Consider the following 22,839-nt stretch of genomic DNA (forward strand, 5'->3'; position numbering starts at 1 on the left):
GACACCCACAGCACAGCGACCCGCTCCGGCCCGCCACCAGACAAAATGGCGGCCCCGCCCGCCGCGCGTCACGGTGGGGCGAGGCGCGCGCGCCCCTCTGGGCGCTCCGCCGCGCCCCGGAACAGCCGCGTGTTCGGCCGGGGCGGCGCGGCCGCGCTGCTGATTGGCTCCCGTCCGCGTCACTCCCGGCCCGCCCGCTCGCTGATTGGCGGGGCTCGGGGGGCGGGCGGAGGCGGCCGGCGGGCAGGAAGGCGCCATGGCGGCTGTGGCCCAGTGCGTGCGGGGTGCGCTGCGCCCGCGCCTCCCGCTGCTGAGCGTCGCGCTGAGGTGAGGGGGTCGCGCTGAGGTCTGAGGTGAGGGGGTCGCGCCGCGCCGCTCGCCCGACACCGGGCATTGTGGCCGGGGCCGCGCTCACGCCGGGCCGGGAGGAGAGTGGGGCTCGGTCCCGCCGCGCTGGGGTCCCGAGCCCTGGCGAGCCCCGTCCGACAGCCGGGACGGGCCGGGGCCGCCCCCCGGCCCCCGCCGCTCCTCGCCGCGCTCCCGCGCCCTTCTCCGGGACAGCGGCCCGGCTGGGCCCGGCGCTGCGGGGAGCAGCAGGCTCCAGGCCCGCGGTGTCGCTCGGCGGGCGGGGATACGAGCCCCGAGTGAGCGCGGCGCTGGTCCCGCAGCCCCGTCAGGGCTGGCTCGGCCTCGGCAGCCGGGCAGGGACGGAGATCGCTGTTCGGGCGGCACCCCCGCGCCCGCCGCCGTGCTCGCCGTGCGCCGGGACGGGCGGCCCGGGGCAGCCGCTCCAGCGGCCAGGCGCTGGGCTGCGCCTGTGCTTTTAGGGAGGCTGTTGCCGGCGATTGCATCACGGAATTTGTTTCTTGCTAGAGCACAGGGCTAAAAACGCCTACTCACTCCCCTTTAAAGTTCTGTGGCTGTAAACTGAATGTAGTTTACACTGCGCTTAAAAGCTGATATCTTGCATCAGGTTATTTACTGCTGCAGTTTAAATGGTCGGAGATCTGCTGCTTCTGACGCAGGGCTCTGCACGCAGTATTCACAGGCTTAGAATTGTATGAATTCGTGCTTTGATGTGAGAATTTTGTGGATGTTATGCATTAAAGAGTCCTTTATATCTAGAAAATGCTGATATCTTACAAAATAAGCAACAGAATAATAATGTCCATCTTTTTGCCCTAGAACATCTCCACGACTGCTTTGTGTAGCAACACAGCAGAAAAATACTGGCCAGAACTTGGAAGATGACCAGAGTCAGAGCCAAAATGAACAGAAGGTGGAACCCAGCTCTGCTGAAAAACTGCTAGCTGAAGAAAAGGCCAAACTGGAAGAACAACTAAAAGAAGTTACTGTAAGTGATTCCTGTATAAAATCCACAATTTGATAATTTCTTTGAACTTAAGAGTACATGTGCTACAAGATGTGGGATGCATCCCTGGTTCAGAATTAAGATTTTAATTTCTTTCCAGTTTCTGGATGGAATTGGACATCTTCCAGCTAGAAAATTTGTTACTGATTTTCACATAGGTTTTGCTCAGTGGAGAAGTAATTTCTGGGAGCCATGGAAGGGTGTTGCTGTGTCTCTGGTGTGTGCATTTGTGTGTGTTAACAGTAGACTTCATGGAAACAGCTGCTGACTTGCCAAAGGTCAGAGTTAATGGTGCTTAGCTTTTGTACAATAGTGTACTTAGGCCATAGTTAGAAAGTTTCAAACCTTTTCTGTTGGAGAGCCCTTCAGGCTCAAGGCTGAAGCGTCACATTCCTTCTGTGTGGCCTTGTGTATCTTGTTTTCTCTCCTGGGCACAACTCCAGCAGCTGAAGGATGCCCTGGGAGATATTAATGAGTGCTTTATGTAAAATGTCTTTCTGATATTTGGGACTTCAAGAGGTAGCCCAGAACCTTCTATAGAACCAACATCTGTGGATCATATGTGGATTGAGTTTGCTTTCTGTTGCCCTTCCCAAAGCCAAAGCTCTACAGGAAAGGTTTTAGGTATTATTTAATATTTTTGTTTGCTGTTGGTTGCTTAATGCAGCTCTTCAGGCAGCTTGTTGACTGTTTTTATTCTGTTTTGAGATTCTCCACTGGCATACAAAGCTCAAGCATATTCAGGGTGGAAGCCATTTGGAGTTAGTTGGTAAAGCACTCAGTGTGAATTTTTATTTTATTAATTTTATTATATTTCACATTGTAGTACATCTGCTAGTAAATGGCCACATTTCTAGGAATAGACCAAAACTTGGCCTAAACAACAGAGGAGTTAGGCTTCCTGATTTGTAAGGGCTGAGAAAACTGGAAGGCACTCTGTGTTATGCATGGAGTGGGAAGAGATGGTTTGAAAGTCATGGCTGGGTTGACTCTGATTTGCTGTAGTGTTAGTGTACCTCATGTCTGATAAAGGATTTCTGGAAGCACATAGCAGAAAAAGCAGAAATACTGGATTCATAGAACATTATATATCTATAGAGTGAAATTTTTTTTCCAGCTAATCTGTTGAAAAGTATTAAGAGTTTGGAAAACCATCTGATTTCCTTTCCCTCATTTCTGACGTTGTGAAGTGAAGCAAGCTTTTCTCTTGGTAGGAGGGGTGGTGTGATAATTTCAGATTACCCTAAATGATAGATTTAGGGTATAAAACTGTTTAAAATGCTATTTTATACTGAATATGCTGAATTATTGTCAGCTGCCTGACTAGGAGGAATAATTTCTGTTACTGATTTTTCTTCTTTAGGAGAAGTACAAGCGTGCCTTGGCAGATGCAGAAAACGTGAGGCAAAGAAGCCAGAAACTGGTAGAAGAGGCAAAGTTATACGGTCAGTGGAGGCTCCTCTGGTGTTTGCTCAGTAAGACCCAGGAAATGCAGATCCTGGAAAAGTGGAGCTGACTGGCCTTGCAGTATTGACAAGTTGTACTTCCCAGTGATTCTGACTACTCACTTAAATAATGCATTTGCGGCAGAGCGGTTTGAACAGTTCCTCAACTTGCATCAGAATTGTGACCATCTCCCTAGCCAAGGGCAAGACTTAAACTGCTGAAGTCAACAGCTGACATTTTCTCTAAATTTGGTATCTGGTTTCCTACAATGAATTCATAGATATTTTTTTAGTAAGTTTTGCAGCCTGAAGTTTGTCTTTTTCACGTATTTTGGTCTCAGATCTAAGCAAGAACATGAAATATTGGTTCTGGTTTGGGTTTCTGGCTGTTTTGTTTTTATTTTTGTTTTAGTTTGGTTTTTTTGGGGGAGGGAGCTATTTAGTTTTTGGGGACTTTTTTTGTGGGGTTGGTTGGTTTTTTGGGGTTGGTTGAGATTTTTTGCTTTGGTTTCTTGGTTGGTTGGGAGTTTTGTAGTTTTGGGGGGTTTTGTTGTTGTTTTTTGTTCTTAGTGTTTGTTTTGAATTTGGTTCTTTTTTGATTTTGGGATACTTTTCTGAGATTTTTTTTAGTCTTTTACAGTTGAATAACTGTTCTGTTGAAGACGATACCTTTCAAATAGAAGTAATACCTCTGAATGATTGGATTCTTTTCAGTGCTAGAAAAGCACAATCACTGGCTATGAGAAGTGCTAGAAGCACATCTTCCTTCAAGAGCCAGGCTAGTAGCATCTGATTTAGCTTTTTGACATTTGCAACACAAATCTGTAAAACAGAAACTGTGTGTAGATGCTGCAGCAGCAGAGTGCTGTTTTATCCTGGTGTTTGACTGCCATTCTGCCTCGAAAAATGAGTTGCTCTTTTTCACTGTCCACCATACAGAGCTGCATAGTTTAATTCTCAGTATTCTAGTTTCTGAGAACAGGGTCTTCAGTTAATGTGTACTGTAAGAAAAGTACATAGTACTCTTGCATTCTTTTTCATGGATGTTTGAGTGCTCCATCCTGATGTTGATTTGCAGTAAGCATTGTTTCACTAATGTTCTACTTTCTGCAAAGGACTTGGAGTCATGTCTAAGCTCAGAGGTGCTACAATGGAAATTAATTTATCTTGAAAATTAGATAACATATAATCTGTACATTTTATTGCTTGTGCATGACTGCTTGTTCTGTTGAAAAAAGAGAAACTCCTTTCTGAGACTTGCATAAATTCTGAGTTGCAGTCACAGATATTTGCAAATAGAACGTACACAATAAAAAACTGAACCAAACCACTTTCTGAATAGTTTGGTTATTTGGTTTGATCCAGATAACTGGGCAGTTTATTTATCTATATTTGGTACAGTTCAGCCCCAACTACAGCTCTAGTTTTTAGTTTAAAACTGTTATGTTATTTTCAGATTTTTGGAACTATTTGGACACTGTTAGTTACTGTTCTGTAAAGAGCTTGAGTCTCTACAGAGTTGTGCAGTTAGAGAGACCCTTTCCTGAGAACTTCCTGACCCCCACAGATCTTGCAAGGTGCTTCTAAAGTTGTGGGGTGTTTTTGTTTAAACCAAAGATGTGGCCTCCGGTAATAGTCATATCACTTCTTGGTAAGGAAATTAAAAACCATCCAGGATGTGAGCTAGAATTAAAAAGGCTAACTCCAGCTTAACAAAAAAAAAAAACAAACCAAAAAAACCCAGTGTTGTTTGTCCTTTGCTTACCTCTATATAGAAATGTGTTAATTTATTGAACTGTTTTAATTTTTTCTCGATTGCTAATGCCTTAAGTGAGAGTCATCCAGATTCTCTTAGTGTGAGCCAGAGAACAGCTTCAGGACAAGGACTGTGATTAATTTGGAAATTGCTCAGTATTTGCAAAGCACAGCTGCCGATTTTGTAAAAAGAGGTTTGTAGTGGGAGGGAGAGGTGCAAATTATTTTCATTCAAGGAAGAATCCTTGTTTATGTCTTGAAATCATCAGTCTGATTACATACTTTCTCTTCTGTAAATTTTTTTATGACATCAGATTAAAGGGTAGGACTAGGGCAATGTAATGCTTTGAATGTTAGGTGACGAGAGAGACATGAGGAAACTACTTGAAGCCATCTGAAGGTTTTGGTAACTTTGGTAAGAATTTTGTTATTGTTAGGTCATTAGCCTAACTTAACTCTGATCTGAGTTGAAATCACTTTTTTTTCCTCCATAGAAGTAGAGGAGATGGTGTGGATTTCAAGTTATCTGTAATAGTTCTTTATTCTTATCCAAAACTGGAAAGAATATTTTATTCCAAATGATTACAGTATAACATACATTCTTAAAAGCCAAAGAGTGCAAATTATTGCTGTAGCTTTTGGGGTTGTGAGGTCGGGGGTTTTTAACATTTGTTTCCCTCAGTGGACTAATCCCATTCTCTTCTACTCTATACATTTTCAGGGATCCAGAGCTTCTGTAAGGACTTACTAGAAGTTGCAGACATTTTGGAGAAAGCAACAGAAAGCGTACCAAAAGAAGAAATTAAAGATGAAAATCCTCACTTGAAGAGCTTATACGAAGGTCTTGTCATGACAGAAATGCAGATTCAGAAAGTGTTTAAAAAGCATGGCCTGCTCAGACTGAACCCTGTCGGAGCCAAGTTCGACCCCTACGAGCACGAAGCGCTGTTCCACACGGCCGTGGAGGGGCAGGAGCCCGGCACCATCGCGCTGGTTTCCAAGATCGGCTACAAGCTGCACGGGCGCACGCTGCGGCCCGCCCTGGTGGGGGTTGTGAAGGACGCTTAGCTGCTCAAGCTGAGAGTTCCAAATGCCATACAACTATTAAACAGCTGGATGGTTTTCCTCTCACACCGTGCTTCCCTTGTTCCTCTGCCCCGAGAGGTTTAAATGAGTTGGTTGAGGTCTCCCAGTGAAAATGAAGTAACCGATGAAAATCTCCTGCTTAGTGGCCTTCCACATCACTGTTCCATAAGCTCTTCTTCAGTGTGAACTACATGAGCCATTAAGCCCTCTAATGCTTTAGATTAGACAATGTTTTTTACAACTATTGCTCCTGAGACGGTGAATTAAATTGAAAAGAATGAGATGCTCACTAGAATGGTGCAATTTGAAGTTTATCACCGTGTGTAGATTTAAAATGCAGATAGTGGTTCAAACACTTCCTTTGGCTTTGTAAAATCTCACATTGCAGAAGTGGGTGGTGTAGTACAAATAACCTACCTTCTGCAAGCACCCATCAGCTTTTACACACTGATGCGATAAATGGCCTGTTTTGTCTATTCAAAAATAATCTCAACAAATGAAACTGAAACCCGTGTGAATTCTGAACTGTAAATAAATAGCAGTGGAGATTAGATATCTTTTGTAACTGTTCAACCTTTTTGTCCTGTACTGACATTGAATCAAGAAAACCATCTAATATTTGTATGGCATTGAAGAACCAATGGAATTTATCCTATCTCTGGATTTTTAATTTAATGTTATATAAATTGGTTTAAACAATTTTTATAGTCTTATAACTTCCAGCTTTGCAATCAGTTTGTTACGCAAACTGTAGTTACAATCCTGATGAGAGCCAGAACACCCAAAGAAGTGAGTTGCTGAGAGTTTGGTATATGATTTCTTTTAGAGTTACATAAATAACTGCATGTAAGTGGCTCAAACAAAAGTGTGAACTTAGTTTCATTTTCTTTATTTCTTACATGTACTCAGCTTGGATATTAGGTTGCACCAGAATTTTTCTCCATGCAGCTCTTGCCCTGTCTAACTGCACCTGCTGCTCCAAATCCTGCAGAATCAGGATAAAATACAGTACACGATTTGTCACCTGGATAGGAGTGGGTAGAACCTGGCAAATTACACAACTGACAAAGGATCTATGCTCTTGTATTCTGAAAGCTCATATTAACACACAGGACAGAATCTTCAAACTTAGGAAGTTATTAGGTCCTGTAAAAAGTAAGTACTTAAGAATTTTTTACTACGTTTCTGGTTATTGTGGATTAAGGAGCTTCTTACCTTAAAATCAGGTATTGATTATATTTTTTGTGGTTCAGATACAGAGTTGCCAGGAGCTTACTGAATGCTGGACCTACTCATGGTGAGAGGTGATTACTCATTCCTAAAGACATTTTTCCCAATGCTGGGTTGTCATGGGAATTAAACAGTTAACCAGGAACAGCCTAAGTGCATAAAACTGAGGGTTAGTCATGTTAATAATATTTAAGGATTCATTCTTTATCAACTATGTGAAAGAATGCTTCAACTGTGCAGAGGAAGGAGAATAATTTTTGGATGTGTGAAGACAACTACAATGCCAGTTTTTTTAAACTAATCAAGTACAGGGGGAAAAATGCAAAGATCAAGTTTAAAAATAAATTGGGAGAAAAGGGGATTTCATATACTGAAGTTGAATTTGGAAGTCTCTTTCCTCCCTGTGGGTTTAAGAGCACACTGTAGTTGTGTGAAGTATGATTGAAGAAATGGTTTTGTTGCACTTTGATTAGAACCTGTTCTCATAACTGATCTCAAAAAAAGGGACCAGGTTCTATTTTATATACCTTTAAAGAATTGTCATGCATTATGTCCCCCTCAGTCCCTCTGGATCTAAACTAAATGTAATAATAATGTCCTTAGTATAGAAGTTTTTGTAATAGAGAGTTAAAGGGACACATTGTTCCCCAGCAGATGATTTTGTTAATGAGTTTCCCAATGCTTCACACAAACTATAATTTTTGGGCTACATCACTTAATTTGGGGTGTTCTTAAGCACAAGCTCCTGTTAAATGTTCAGCACAAGAGTAATCTTTAAAGCTGCTGAGTTTCATTTAAGTGGTTGCCCTTCCCTGGGTTACTCTTAGAAAGGATTTGGCTGGGAGTGGGTCAGTCTGGAGAGCTCCAATCACCAGTGCACTGTGCCATAGCGCAGGGAGGCGCACTGAAGAAATCAAGGAACAGAGGAAAGGCTGAAATTTAAGCACCTGACAAAGCTCTGGCCTGTACTAGCTATCTCATACACTACATTTCCACCCATCACACTTAGCTGCAATGCATCTCCAGTTATTAATACAAAGACTTAAGCCATTTTCCTCACTGCCCAAGCTACATTATTGTTAAATCAATTGTGGAAAGAAACTTTAATACAAGTTTATTTACCAATACACAATGCAAAAATCTAGTAAAATGCTGTGTGCACAACATCAGTTAGGCTTTGTGTCATTTCAGCACAGGCATTTGTGTGTCTGGCACAGCTACAAATGTAAACTTCAAATGAATGCAACATTCCCTTTAAGGAAGAAAGAAGCTGATGAGCTGAACATGCTCATGAAGTATCTTACTTCACAGTATTTAATGTGCCATCACTTAGGAGTGACTGAGGCACAGGCAAAAACATTTTGTGAGAAGAGTAAGCCAGAAGGTTCATGAAACCTGTTCCAGTTGCAAAGGAATCGAATGCAGCAGCCACATGAGAATAACGGCAGAGAGCATAGTCTGGGTGATTTCCAAGGCAGTTCTGGTCACAGACTAGTGCAAACCCACGAAGACTGTCCTCACTGCCTGCTGGGCCTGCCATGAGCAGGGGGCAGGAGGGGCTGGGGCCAGAACACTGCAGCATCCCAGCCCAGCGCTGGGCAGTGCCGTGGAGCGAGATGAGGCTCCCTCCAACACAGCGCTGGGATGGGACTCGCAGCACAGCCCTGCCCAGAGCACGGGATTAGTATTTGCAGCAGCTGAGAGAGTGTTGCCTTTTCATAGGCTTACATCAACGCTGTTAAGACAGATTCTATCATTAGTAATAACTTTAATTAAAAAAGGCAAGAGCATTCAGCATATAAAACACTTTGTCATTAGCAACATGAAGGCTGCATTATTTGTACAGTACAGGAAGCACTTCCAGATCAACACAAAATACAAGTTGAAAGAGCTCTTTGCCATCTCAGCCCCTTTACCACAGAAGAGAAGCAGCATAGCTGTAATAAATTGCTGGATTAACATTAACTGCATCTCAATTTATACGCGATCAAACAGAAAACCAGAAGCTCATAACAAAGGAATGCTTAGACTAAATCAGTTCCATGTGAAATATGGAACAGCAGCATCCTCTAGTGCAAGTCACCTTTAAAATTAAAAGCATAGCTGACAATGAGACACTGCTTCTAGGGAAGCCCATTCCAAGGGACTAATATTTGCTAAAGCAAATATTTACCACCTTTAGTTAGCTTGCAAATACAAAATAAATATTGATATCCATATTGCATACATTAAAAATACTTTTATTTTACATTCATTTTGATGTTCAATAAGTTACATCTAGCACCAAAGAAACGTTTTTGGAGGGGTTGAGGAATTAAGAAACTACAAAGTGTAAATGCAGAATTAATTTCAACATTTAAATGACTCATTGGTGCCTAGATTTTTTCCTAAGTTATTGTTCAGATGGGCTTTACGGTATTGCTTCAGTTTAACTTAGATGTGCCAAAACAGTGTAGAAACGAGACAATTACAGATTTGAGGAAAAAAAAACCCAGAAGAACCAAAACAAATCCCTTAAACTCCCAGCCACATGCAGAATTGAGGCTTCAAAACAGCATGTTATGGCAGTTAAGTAACAAGTGACAGGAAGAACCAAATTGCATAACTAGAATGCTGAAAAGGAAGACTGAGCTTCCTTCCCAGAGGAATAGTACAGAAAATAACCAAGGGTTTATACCTTATGAACTTGTGTGCTGCTTGTACATGCATATAGGAGAGAAGTGGTTATTAAAGCTACTCAGCACATTGCAGTTAGCGCCACTGCTGCCAAGAAGAGACAGTTTTGTCTCGAGTATGCCACAACAAACCACTTACAGATAAGCCAAACAAAGTATTACATCCCAGAGGACATAGCCCTTACCTTTTTTGAAGGGATATAAGCTCAAAAGAAAAAGGCACTAGAGTTTTTGTTTTTTTTTCCTTAGAAATGCTGGCTTTGTAATTGTACCCCTTTTATTCTAAACTCACTGGTAACACTAGTTTGGTAATGCTGGACATATTAAATGAAACCCAGTTCTGATCAGAATACCTCTGCCAAACTGCAGAATTAATACTGTTTTAAGATTTTGTGGTATCCTCACTGACTACAGCCCAAAGCATCAAAGCAAGATGACATTTCCAGATCTTGCACTCATATTGAGAACAGCCAGGTTCCCAGTTTGGTACACCTGCACTCTGCCTTTGGTACACCTGCCCAGCCTTCCTCCAATCACAGCTTCCTGTTCCAGACACAACCAGCAGAGAAGCTCAGGCACAAGTAACTGTGCCACCTTCCACGTGGCAACCATTTTTTATTCATTTAGTTAAATATCACCAGGATGAAATGGGCATAATAGTATTTTTCTAATCCTCCTTCAGCATCTTTCCCTTAATCAATAGATCATACTAGAATAGTACTGTGGGTTGGGCATTTGTATTTCCCACTGTGTTACATTCCAGCTGGTGCCCAGCTCCAGCAGCACTCCAGGCAGCAGCTGTCAGAGATCCTTCCCAAGGTGCACTGACTGCTCTTCTACCTGTCAGTAAACTCAGATTCAATGTGCCTGGGCTGATATGTTTCCAGATATGTGCAATTAGAACCCTACAGTGGCTGGAGTAAGCACTCCAAATTTAGGAGCGAGCACTTTGTGCATTTTGACCATATCTGCATCAATGGCTACTTTTGTTTTTAAAGACCAATCACACCCCATTTGAGAGTCTTGCTCCATTTCCATGACTTCCCAATGAAATTCAGGAGGCAGCTACACCTCCTCAGCCACTATGAGCTCAGCAGTTAAGATCCCAAAGGAAGAGGAGCAGGCTCCCCCACCAAGGAAAGACAGTGATTTTGCTGCCTGAGGCTCTCAACTTCTGCCAAACACCTCAGTGCCTATTCTCCCAAATGCCACTTCTGGCCCAAATCAAGTACCTCCCTGTAGCTGACCCCTCCTCTGGAGCAGAACACCAGCAGCTGCTGGGGATTCCTGACACTCCAGTACCAAGCAGGAAATGTCAACTCTTCAGAGGAGTCTGTTTCAGGAAACTCAGGTCAAAACAATGCCCAGATCAGCTGGGAGCTCTTCAAGAACCCCCCTCCACATCACAAGTCCCTGAAGGCATCTCACCCACCACGTTTCCTTCCTTCCTTCCACTCCCTGCCATGGCTCACCCCTGCTGTATTCTCTACAGGAACTCTCATCCCAGTGTCCCCATGCCTCGGCTGTAGCTACTAAGGAGAATGTTCCAAAAGCTTAGCAATGGTCACAAAAGTCCCTGCTCACCTGCTCCTGAGCACAGGACTTTTGTAAGCTTCACTTTGCTGCCAGCATTATGCAAAAAAAACCCAAACAAAACAAAGGGTGAAGAAAGTTTCCAGCAAATGAAACTATCTCCTACCTTCAAAGAAAAGCAAGGATTACACTGATATTTATCCAATAGTATGGACTAAAGCAACTACTCTGGGACTACTGGACTTCAGTAAGTTCACATGAAAAAATCTGTTCTAAGAATGTACCAAAAGCAGTGAAATCCAATGTAGAAGTTTCACAATTAAGTATTTTCCATGATCCAAAGCAAAAGTCTGTTTATACCACCATGGATCATGATGACTGTGAAGTTTATGTATTTGCTCTTTTGTGTTTTTAAGCGACATGGTTTCTGTATCTTTGGGGAGGGAAGGAAAAAATAACGGAGTCCTTGAGGCTGTAACGGGCCTCTGCTGTGTTTTTTCAGATCAGCTGAATTTCATGAAGCATCCCTGGATATCCAACCACTTTCTGTCAGAAAGTTTAAAATCCTTTTCTTCAGTACCTTATCTAAGTAACTGGGAAGGCGACTCTTTGAAGGAATCCCTTGTCTTTTTTGGAGGTGGTCTTTAATGATGATAGTTTTTACAGTCACATAACGTGCAGGACTCAAGTTCAGAGAGCTGCAGAGCACCTTTTCCCTGTCTGATAAAAGTTCAAAGCCAGGCAGGTTTTCAATGGCAGCAAATTCACCTTCTTTACCCTCTTCCTTCCCTCTCTTGGAACTAGCTATGTTCTTGTTCTCCTTCCTCTTTTCCCGTTTGTGCCGGGCCGCCTCGTACTCTGCCGACTCCTCCATTTTGGTGATCCCATTTCGCCGATAGCGCTGCAGCTCCCGAATCTTCGCTCGAAGTATCCTCTCCTTGTGCATGTTCTCAAAGAAGTCTTCAAACTCCTTACAAGACATGAACTGGTACAAAGGCCTCAGTTTTAGCCTCAACTCCTTCTCTTCTTTTGTGATTTTTCGTTTGGGAGCTTTCTCCTTGTCTTTTTTATCCTTCCCCAGGAAGGCCGGTACCAAATTATAATCTCGCGCAATGTTCTTCCGCCGCTGCCTCTCCTTGAGTTTCCTGACGTACATGTCCACGTGAGCTCTTTTCAGCTCGATTTCCACGTCGTCGTCGTCGTAGTTGACCGAGAGGCCGCTGATGAGCGTCTCGGCGTCCTGGTCGTACTCGATCTCGTAGTCGTCGCGCAGCGGCATGTACCCCAGCTGCTGCTGCTCCGCCACCGAGATGTCCAGCGGCGGCAGCGGCGTCGTCAGGCTGGGCGACAGCGGGCCGCCGCTGGGACACGTGTGGTCCGTCACCCTGTTGGGAATGGTGTCAGGGATGCAGGCCTTCCCCAGGTTGCCGTGGATATACATGCTCACGTAGTGCTCCATCACCTCCTGAGGGCTTCGGGATGCTCCCACGTGAGCAGCCATGTCCTCCTGAACAGAAAAAAAGGAGTGATAAAACGATGCCCATTACATCTCCAGCATAATGAGCACTCAGGAAACAGCATGAGTTTTTCCTTGCTCCTCAAATCCAGCTCCCAGTAGCTAAACTTCTCTAGCAACACCAGCCACATTTCTATCAGATCTGCAATTCCAGCTCTGGATGAGTGTTTATGATGGGTGCAAGTAAGCCACAAACCAGCACCACATGGTGATTCCTGAGCACCCACGGCACTCCCACAAAGCCAGCTCACCATAACCAGAAGGCTTCCAAGTCCCAACACCAACAGCACTGTATGGCTTGGGTTTTTGCTTGTTTATATCACATTACTGAGGAGCAACATGTAAATAAACAGTCTTTTCTGTAAGAGTAACCATTTTTATTCCTTTCTAGTTACTTAAGAACTAAGCAAGCTGCAATGATTGTACACTTTAAGGTTTTGAAAATGTATTTATACTTAATGAAGCAAAACATAAGTAACAACAAATCAAATCAATCAAAAATGAATCAAATGGTCCAGCAGAGGGCAATGAGGATGACTGGGAGACTGGAGCATTTCTCTTACGAGGACAGGCTGAGGGACTTGGGCTTGTTCAGCCTCAAGAAGGGACAACTGAGAGGGGACATCACCGATGTCTATCAGTATCTCAAGGGAGGTGTCAAACGGACCAGGCTCTGCTCTGTGGTGCCAAGCAATAGCACGAAAGGTAACAAGCAAAAACTGATGCACAGAAGTCCCACATGTACATGAGGAAGGACTTCTTCACTGTGCAGGTGACCGAGCACTGGGACAGACAGCCCAGAGAGGCTGTGGAGTCTCCCTCACTGTTAACAGTCAAGAACCGTCCGGATGCAGCTGTGTGCAGTGTGCTCCGGGATGACCACGGGAGTCCTTTCCAGCCTGGCCCGTTCTGTGACTGAGATGAAGCTTTCTCACCGCTGCTTTTTAACCCCAAGCCTGGCTGTGCAGTGGCACTGAAGGCAGCAGCCAGCCCGCAGCTGGGACACCCTGACGGCAGAGGCCGAGCCCGGCTAAGCGGCAGTGCAAGACCCGTGACACGGCCGCGGCAAAGGCAGAGCTTCGAGCAGCGGCAGGTCCGAGCTGCGGGGCGCTCCTCGCACCGCCCGGGCAGAGCGCGGCAGCCCCGGCCCCGCAGCGCAGGACGCGCCCGGGGCTGCTGTCAGGGCCGCCGCCCCAGGAGGAGGATCGCCCCCGCCCCTCGGCCCTTACCCAGTTGCCGAAGCCGAACTGCTCGATGGCGTCCAGCAGCAGCTGCTCCTCGCGGCTGCTCCAGCCGCCCTCGGCCTCGGCGCCCCAGAGGGTGAAGCGGCCGCCGTCCACCAGCTGGTAGCCGTGCCATCGGCGGTGCGGGCCGATCTCGGCGCCCGCCGAGAAGCACTCGGGGCAGAGCTCGATGTCGGCGCACTCGGTGCAGCGGAAGCGCAGCGGGCTCACTTCAGCCAGGCAGTACACGCAGTACTTCTTCCCCAGTTCCGCCATCTTACCCCGCCCGCGCGCGCGCGCGGCCGCGCCCCCGCCGCCCGCGCCGCCAATGGCAGCGCGCTCCGGGGGCGGGGCCGCGGCCGGCACCGACCAATGGGGCCGGGGCTGGCGGGCGCGGGGCTGTCACCGCGAGGGAACGGCTCCGATTGGCCGAGGCGGACTCGTCTACCCTTGCCGCGGCCAATGGGAGCGGCCGCCCCGAGAGGAGCGGCCGCGCAGGGGCCGCCCGCCAGGGGGCGGGGCCGCGGCCGCGCGCGGCCGGGGGCGGGGCCGCGCTCGAGAAGGGGGCGGGGCCGCGCGGGTGCCCGGCAACGGGGGAAGCGGGGCCGGGCCGGGCCCCGCCGGAGCCAGGCCAGCCCCAATGGAACCGCCGGAGCCGGGCCAGCCCCAATGGAGCCGCCGGAGCCGGGACAGCCCCAATGGAACCGCCGGAGCCGGGCCAGCCCCAATGGAGCCGCCGGAGCCGGGACAGCCCCAATGGAACCGCCGGAGCCGGGCCAGCCCCAATGGAACCGCCGGAGCCGGGACAGCCCCAGTGGAACCGCCGGAGCCCGCCGGAGCCGGGACGGCCCCAACGGAACCGCCGGAGCCGGGACAGCCCCAATGGAGCCGCCGGAGCCGGGACAGCCCCAATGGAGCCGCCGGAGCCGGGACGGCCCCAATGGAGCCGCCGGAGCCGGGCCAGCCCCAGTGGAACCGCCGGAGCCGGGCCGGCCCCAGTGGAACCGCCGGAGCCCGCCGGAGCCGGGACAGCCCCAATGGAACTGCCGGAGCCGGGACAGCCCCAGTGGAACCGCCGGAGCCCGCCGGAGCCGGGACAGCCCCAATGGAGCCGCCGGAGCCGGGCCAGCCCCAATGGAACCGCCGGAGCCGGGCCGGCCCCAGTGGAACCGCCGGAGCCCGCCGGAGCCGGGACAGCCCCAATGGAACTGCCGGAGCCGGGACAGCCCCAATGGAACCGCCGGAGCCCGTCAGTGCCGCACAGCCCCAGTGGAAGCACCCTGCCCCGTCAGGCCAGCATTAGAGACGTAAAGCGATTCTGCTTTTAGTTGTCTCGGCTCACGCAGAAAACATCAGGCTGAGGCGTGAAACCCCAGCTGTTGGAACCAGCGTGACTGCTCGGAGAGAACAGCTCACCGCTCTGTGAGCGTAAGCACGTGAAGAGCTCGACCATCCGTGATGAAATTCTCAAGCTCAAGAAGAACGTATGAAACCGACCGACATTCTCAGCCACTTCATGGCAAAGCTGGAGTTACTGGAAGCTGAAAGCCTGAACGGATGAGTGGGAAACGTGTCAGAGGAGAGCGATATCCTGACCAAAATAAAGGCAGCCAGAGAAACAACCTGAAAGGCCGAGGAGAAACCTGAAACTGCAGCAGAAACGTGGGGTGCTTGGAACTGAGACACCACTTCAGGACTTCGAGGAAAAATACTGCAGAGCTGCTGAGTCAGCAGCTGGAAATGCAGAAATGTCACTATGCTGCGCTGCTTTGGGGCAGTTCAGATAAAAAGCCAGAAAGCCAGAAGACTGCTAAAGCCACCTGTGAAGAAAAAGACTAGTACTGGAATTTTCAATATCTAAATTACACTGACAACAGTTGATTAAGATAACTTTACATGACTTTATTTAACAAAACCATATATTTACAGTTGAAAAAAGTTCCAGTCTGATACACATATCTAAACAAAACAAACGTGGTAATTACATAACCCAATTTAAACGTGATGTACAGGAGATGTACCAACACTTCTCTATATATCATTCTTGTTTTAAAACATTCAAAAATAAGCTGTTACAAGGTACCTTTTTTTCCCAAATGAAATTGTTTACTAAATGATGAAATAACATTACTGATTGACTGCAGATCAAAGTTGCAAAACTGCTTTATTATAAAGTGCAGATTGTAAAGAATCCCAAAGGTGGTTGGAGTTTTCTGGTTTCTCTGATCTGCTGCACATACAGTGGTACTTTCCATGTATTGCAGCGGTTTAATTTTTCTTTAAACCCATGAAGGAAGTTTGCTTGATGGGGACATTTGCTCCATGAAAGAAAATCTCATGCATCTTGTTACAGATACTTTCAAGTACCTGAACAATTAAATTGTCTTTTTTTTAAAATGCAATTCCCTGAATTTCTTAAAGAAAATTTCTGTATTAGCTAATTAAGAGATTTGGTATACTGCAAGAAAAGTGAAAAGCTCAGTGGCAAGAAATTCTATGCCATTACTAGTCAGCTCTGTATTTATCAAAATTCAAGCATTACCTTCAAATCAAGTTATTGAGAAGTTGAAATAATTGCATGTTTAGGCAGGTGATTTTTTTCACATGTATTTTGTTTGAAAATAAACTGTGCAAAGCTCCTTATTGCATTGCTGTTTCTTCATTAAAGAACATACCTTATATACACAAAGAAATCATTTAGAAAATATATACAACTTCTAAGAACAGATCAAATCACAAAACAAAGTAATTACATTTGCAAGTAACAAACAGTGCACAAGTGTTGCAGCAGGCCTTTTCCCCACAACTATGCCCACTGTCACTGTTACATTCAACATCTTATTGAAAAGAGAAAAAACAGGCTGTTGATGGCTGCCAAGATACCTAGTAGCTAAAAAATGCTTTTTTAACCAGACAAATGAGCCACACTTGTAGACTTGCTTTAAAAGAAAATACAAATGTAGTTGCAATGAAGACTTAAATCACAAAGCCAGTTACAGTACCACCTAAACATGTATATTGAGAAAAAGTGATCTCTATGTTCCATAAACCGTTTAAAAGCATAGTGCAAATGTTTTGGATGGTAGGCCTCTCGTATTCCTCATGGAAAGGCATATTTGTTGTAGTAATAGAAAAAGTAATATTAAAAAACACTTACTGACCTTCCTGCTTTCTATTGCACTTCAAAGCAATTGAGCATACAAGTACCAGTCATTGGAGGACAAATTCTGTACAAATTCTGAGTGAAATAACATGTTTCCTATCATATCTTAATATCTGTTTTCAGTAAGTGATGACTGAGGTGATGTCTTGTGGAGGAATTAAGATGACCAACAAAAAACCACATCCATTACACCAGCTGCACAAAGAGGACAGGAGAAGAGGTCAATGAGGTATCGGACTTGCAGGCTGCATTTGCATTACACATCTTTCAAAGCGATGATGAGTCCTCACTTACCAGGAAATCTTGTTCTCACTCTTCTTAATATTACAATCAAATTATCCCTCATGGAAATAATGTCTGTACCAAAGGACAGTGTTTTGATTGTCCCACAGTCCTTTACACTGTATGTTGAGTTGAGCAGTGTGCAACTATTCTTCTTGTTTTTATTCAGACAATGCCAAACTAATCTGCATAAAGCAGCTGAAGAGCACTGGGAAACTGCTGACCATACAGCTGGAGGATTTAGTAACGCCTGTTCACAGTTAACACGAATATTGCTTCAGTTACCTTTCCCTTTTCAATGATCATCGTTAGTATAAAACAGGTTTTACACTATACACTATGCAATAAACATTCTTGTGAATCAGAGGCACTCATGATTTGCCCTTCAACATTCACCTGAATGAAAAGAGGATCTAAGATGTATGAGGGATTTATGTAACATCCATTTGCTGCCACTGTAACTTGCTCTCATGTATTAGAGATCAGATAAAATGCTCAGAAATGACAGCTTGTACTTTTCCTGATGGTGGCTGGCACATTTCCCAATAAATTTCTTTCACTTGTCACACTATGAATCTGCTCCACATAACTTTCTCACTCTGGCAGAAGCAGCAGCTTCAGGAGATTCCACAAACTCTCTTCTTTTCACCAGCAACGCTGGCGAACATTAATTGCTCCCCTACCACCCTTCCTCCCGAGTTCTGCCAGTGAGTCAAGCTGGGTTTAAAGTCACTACCAAAATTGCTTTTAACCACTTCCCAGTTTATCTGCTAAGTCCAGTTTTATTTCCATGACTGGACACGTGGCACACAGTAAGTAGATGGTGGGCAAGAACATCGTGAAGCAGCAGTGCCCCAGGAGAGGGACACATGTAACATGCATTTGGTAGTATGTGACCTAGGCTTTGAACAGACAAAAAAGTACAAATTGGGAAATTATGCCACCTTAACACCAGAACCCTCTTGGCGAGTTTGGAATCTAGTATGATGCATGGAATTTTCTCCATATGTATCCAGTTTAGAATATCAATTTCCAAGGCATCTCAAAGAATAATTAGTTTCGCACTGCTAGTTTGTCTTCTCTTCCAAGCTTACTTTCTACTTAACTTTTTCTTAAAAGAAAGGAATGTAGTTCTATGTCTACATGATTTCTTTGGTAAATGGGACCCACAGCCTATAAAATCAGAAGCCTTTCTAAAGAAATGGTCCTTATATTATTTAGAATTCCAGCACCAGTTATCTAAAATCCAGATCCAGCTACTGTTACAGATATTGGAAATATATCCTGCCTAAGAATGGAACGGGAATAGCTGTCAAAGTAACCAACATTGCTGAATGTCCAGTATTTTAAAACATCTAAGAAAAAAAAAAATTAGAAAACCCCAAACCCTTGATATTATTTTGTTTCACTGCCCTCATCAGAAATACAGAATGTGTAATGCTCTCCACAGCATATGCTCATAGTACTAGAAGTTTAAGGCTAAGCCTAGGTTTAATTTAGAAGGGATTTATCCCCTAATTTCCTTTCTTTTTTTTTTTTTTCACTCCTCCTCCTCCTTTTTCTTCTCTCCTCCTTAAGGCTATTCTACTACTAAATGTAACTGAACTAACCCTTTGATTTGCAGGCTCATACATGTCAAACAGCAATCAATACTTTTGCCACTTTAGCTCTTTTCCTGGGAGTCACTGGAAGCAAACCCAACATTAACGTTTCAGTGAAGGACTTCCTTTTTCCATTTCCCGGTTATCTTTCTGCAGAGCAGCCAGTATCTAGACATTTCAAGAAATTAGAGAAGAAAAGCATTAGATTTAAAAAAAAAACAACTCAATTCATTCTGAAGAATTTCCAATTATGTCTGAGCAATACTATTTTAACTATCAAATGTAATTAAATTTAGAGAACCTCTCCACTGCCAAGAGACCTCTCCCATAAGCCTTTGTGATATGGGGTATAGAAACAGATTTAACAAAGGTTTAAACTCCATCTCCCCCCAACACACACTTTTGAAGCCTGTTATTTGGGGTACTTGGCAGAATAGGACCCCAACCTCTCCTTTCCCATGAGGGAAGCAGCAGCAGGCTGGCAATTTATTTGGAATGCAATCCTCATGCACACATGACATGTTCAAGGAAGGTGAGACAACTGAACAACCTGTGGAGCCACTCCTGCTGTGAAAGTTAGGAATGCTCATCTTCAAGAGAAAACTGGCAATCCCCAGCATCTACAGACATTACTACCCCAGGAAAAAACAGAAAAACCCAGTTGCAGCTGAATTGCCCCAACCACTACGTTTAACACCACCTTTCATTTTCTCTGCAAAAAAGCAGTCGGATAAAATGGGCAGAGCTCTATTATGGAATGACTCACAAAGTGGGCTGTATAAAAAAGGGGGTGTTTCCACGCTCCAACATGAATGGCTGCTACAGCCACCTAATGATTTCCACATTCATATGACACATCCCTGTTCTTTAAACTGGAATTTAATTGAACTTACAGCGATGAAACAATTTATGAAATCACATGCTAAATCCCAATAAGATGATGCAGAGATGCAATCACTTCTGTACAGCCCAAAATTAGACAGAGCAGAGATCTTCAAGATGAAAATGACTGCATGATAGTGTGTCCTGACAACTTCTCCCAAAGAGTGGATTTCTGCTTTTAAATAATTAAGTTGTAATGTTGTTAGCAGCCTTGTAATTAATAAATTTTCAAAGCTGTGTGATTTTTTACTTCATAAATTTCACTCAGTATTTCAACTTTGAATGTTGACTGAGCTCTCCCTTTCCAGAGGAGATTAAGCTGAGGGAATCCACTCATCTCAGTGTATGCTAAAAGCATGGAGTGAGCTACACTGTCATACCTACCCATAAAATCAAGCACCAGCTCTGCTACATTATTCCAGATGTTGCCAAACCCCATTTTCATGAGTAAAGTAAAATCATCAGTTACCAAAGATTGACATCTTCTTTACCTGAGCCCATTTTTTGTTTCTACTTTGCATCTGAATCGCAGCAATAGATGCGAAGAATTCTTCTGAAGGCAAGTCCTCTGGTAGCTTTGTTAAAAACTGAGCTATATGAATGAAGTCCATTTTGGTCAAAATATCCTGAAAAAGTTTTAGTATTCCCAGTGCTGTACGGAATAAGAACTCTTCTCCATCACGGCAGAACACATCCCAGACACGACAAGCCAAGTCTAGTGGCAAAGATTTGCTGTACAAAGTGAATATCCTGAAAGGCAGAACAAAATTTTCAGTTATTGGACAAGAAGTCTTGGATACTCACAGAAATGCACACACCAATCATCAGTAAGTTTGAGGATTCTCAAACTTTTGTAATTGAGTATTTCTTTTTGTATTTCAGAAGTACTTCTGTTACTTGCAGCACACTAATCAATGAAACAATATAAAATTTTACAACCATTAAGGCGTGGTCTCTAAGTTTGATTTTCTTGGATCATACCAGAAGAAACAATATACATGGTTTTACAATGGGCATTTGATGACCACAACTATAATCAAAGGCCTATTTAATCATCACTTCAGAGCTAAGAATTGATGCAGCTTTAGTTGCAAAAACTCAAAAAGCTGAACCTTAAGACAAACTGCAATGAGCATTTTGTGATTCAGATAAAGGAGATGAGTAAAATGAACTCTTGTGTTCCAGGCATAATTGACAGGGAAAGTAATATTAGCATGAGTTTTGGAGGAAGATCAGTGTGAACTCCCTTGAGCTGAGAGAAACAGCCAAGGCAGGATGTCCAGAGAGGTGCAGACAGTGGTGATAAGATGGTGGCTCAGTGTGCCTGTATGGATGTAATTCCCGAAGAGAAAGGGTAATACCAGAAACAACAGCCTTGTCCCAGTTGCTAAAACTCTATTCTTATTAACTAGCATGAGCACATTTCTTCCTTCACCAAAATGCTGACAGCCTTGCAGCCAGAAACAAAAAATTGCACCTTCTCTCTCCTTTACCCAACATCTCACTGCACAGCAGAAGCATTGCTGCCAACAATGACCTAACAGCACATGATGAGAATCATTTTACAGTATATAAGGGGAAAGAGTTACAGTGTTTTTTTTTCCTTCAGAATTAAGAAATAACTTTTCCACAGATGCACTGCACAAAAATCTCTGTAAAAGTGCAAAGAATTCTCTCCCCAGCAGAGGTCAGCAAAGGCTCAAATTCAATCAAATCCTTCCACAGCTTTTAACAAAAAACTCCTTTTCAAGAATGTTGAATTTAACAGAAGTTATCACGTGTTTAAAACTACCCTCTATCCCCTCCAATTTTTTATTTGGGAAATTTGGATTCACATTAAAAAGATAAAATGGGACAGATATACACACACACACATATATAAGAATAGAATATGAAGTAACATATTTTCACAGCAAAGTCTAATAATCAAAGGTTTTCTGCATTATTTGCTTTTTACTGTATAAAAATTTATTTGAATGATGTGTCATTAAGTATATGGCTTCTCTGTGAATCACCACACTTTAGAAAAAAGGGAAAAGACATTCATTTGATTAACATCCTGATGAAAAAAAATTTGCACAAATTCAGGTGACAAGTGAATAGCAGGTTTAAGGTCCTTAGGATTCTACTTTTTTTCCTATTTTTACATCTCATTGCAATCTTCTTATAACAAGTAGAACCACTTAAAATCCTGTTCTCCAAAAAGCTAAGTTAGAATTATAAAATAAACAAAAAGTATGGGCCTGGGATGCAAAACCCACACACTTGTTCAATACACACACATGAAGGTGTAAGAACAGCATAATACAAGCTCTTTGGTTACTGGCCAATCCTGCACTGCAGATTTCATTTATTTTGCACTCTTTCAATATTTTTGAACAGTCACAGACCATATAAAACCATACTGCCACGGAATACCTGCATGGCAGAATTAAGACTTCTGTCTGTACACACACACACACACACACACACACACAGAGGAAACAGCAACAAGTTTTCAATTTAAAAGGAACAGTGTAATAGGAAGCAATACAGCTGAGTCCTTTCCTGGTCACCAAGTAGCAGGCAAACACCCAGCCAGAAACAAGTTAAAGATAAGTAACAATGCCAACTTTATAGACCTGTTGTTATTCACAAAAGTCATTATTCCTTCATGATTCAGACCTAACCTGAATAACCTATTTGTATTAAATCTCCAACTATGCAGGAAATTAACTGTCAAAAGAAAGAACTATTTATGAGAACACTTCTTTTGTATGAAAGGATTTACTCGCATCAAAAATGCTGTCACATCAAGTCACATATTTGCCATTGAGCTCTTCATAATTGGAATGAAGTGCCATTTGCAGGAACTTAACAAGGCAATTAACTTCCATTAATATTTGCATGGAATTGATGCATCAAGACCTAACAGAGACTGGGCTCCCTAGAATAAGCAGTGAAAGGCCAGTAGGAATCACTGCTTAGAACAGATACAGTATTTCATCCCCTCAATCATTTCCTACTGAAAGACATTTTTTTATTAGACATCTGAGCTACTGGTCAAACTCTGCTGGAATTTATTGGAGTAATAAAG

General features: G+C 44.0%; 3 protein-coding genes across 4 annotated transcripts in view; 1 reads left to right on the forward strand and 2 right to left on the reverse strand.

Moving 5' to 3' along the window:
• Nucleotides 1–228: 228 nt before the first annotated feature.
• Nucleotides 229–7,543, forward strand: GRPEL1 (GrpE like 1, mitochondrial). Its single transcript, XM_021550650.4, has 4 exons — nt 229–327; nt 1,186–1,354; nt 2,736–2,817; nt 5,294–7,543. Exons 1-4 carry the CDS (start codon nt 257–259, stop codon nt 5,638–5,640), a joined length of 669 nt encoding a protein of 222 aa, XP_021406325.1. The 5' UTR covers nt 229–256; the 3' UTR covers nt 5,641–7,543.
• Nucleotides 7,544–8,636: 1,093 nt separating this feature from the next.
• On the reverse strand, nt 8,637–14,119 carry TADA2B (transcriptional adaptor 2B). Its single transcript, XM_021550648.4, has 2 exons — nt 13,842–14,119; nt 8,637–12,603 (listed from the first exon to the last, which is right to left on the reverse strand). The coding sequence occupies exons 1-2, from the start codon at nt 14,109–14,111 to the stop codon at nt 11,611–11,613; spliced, it is 1,263 nt and encodes a 420-aa protein (XP_021406323.1). The 5' UTR covers nt 14,112–14,119; the 3' UTR covers nt 8,637–11,610.
• Nucleotides 14,120–15,712: 1,593 nt separating this feature from the next.
• TBC1D14 (TBC1 domain family member 14) overlaps nt 15,713–22,839 on the reverse strand; it is a 65,115-nt gene continuing 57,988 nt past the window's right edge. For both annotated transcript variants that reach the window (XR_014954698.1, XM_021550777.4), the window contains 2 exons: nt 20,255–20,513; nt 15,713–19,049 (listed from right to left, as the gene is read on the reverse strand). Coding sequence is in view for 1 of the 2 variants with exons in the window: in XM_021550777.4 (XP_021406452.3) it covers nt 18,984–19,049; nt 20,255–20,513 (325 nt within the window). In the remaining variant the exon portion in view is untranslated. The remainder of the gene's footprint in view (nt 19,050–20,254; nt 20,514–22,839) is intronic.

The sequence above is a fragment of the Lonchura striata genome, chromosome 4, assembly GCF_050655825.1.
Source record: "Lonchura striata isolate lonStrDom1 chromosome 4, ASM5065582v1, whole genome shotgun sequence".
NCBI classification, from domain to species: domain Eukaryota; kingdom Metazoa; phylum Chordata; class Aves; order Passeriformes; family Estrildidae; genus Lonchura; species Lonchura striata.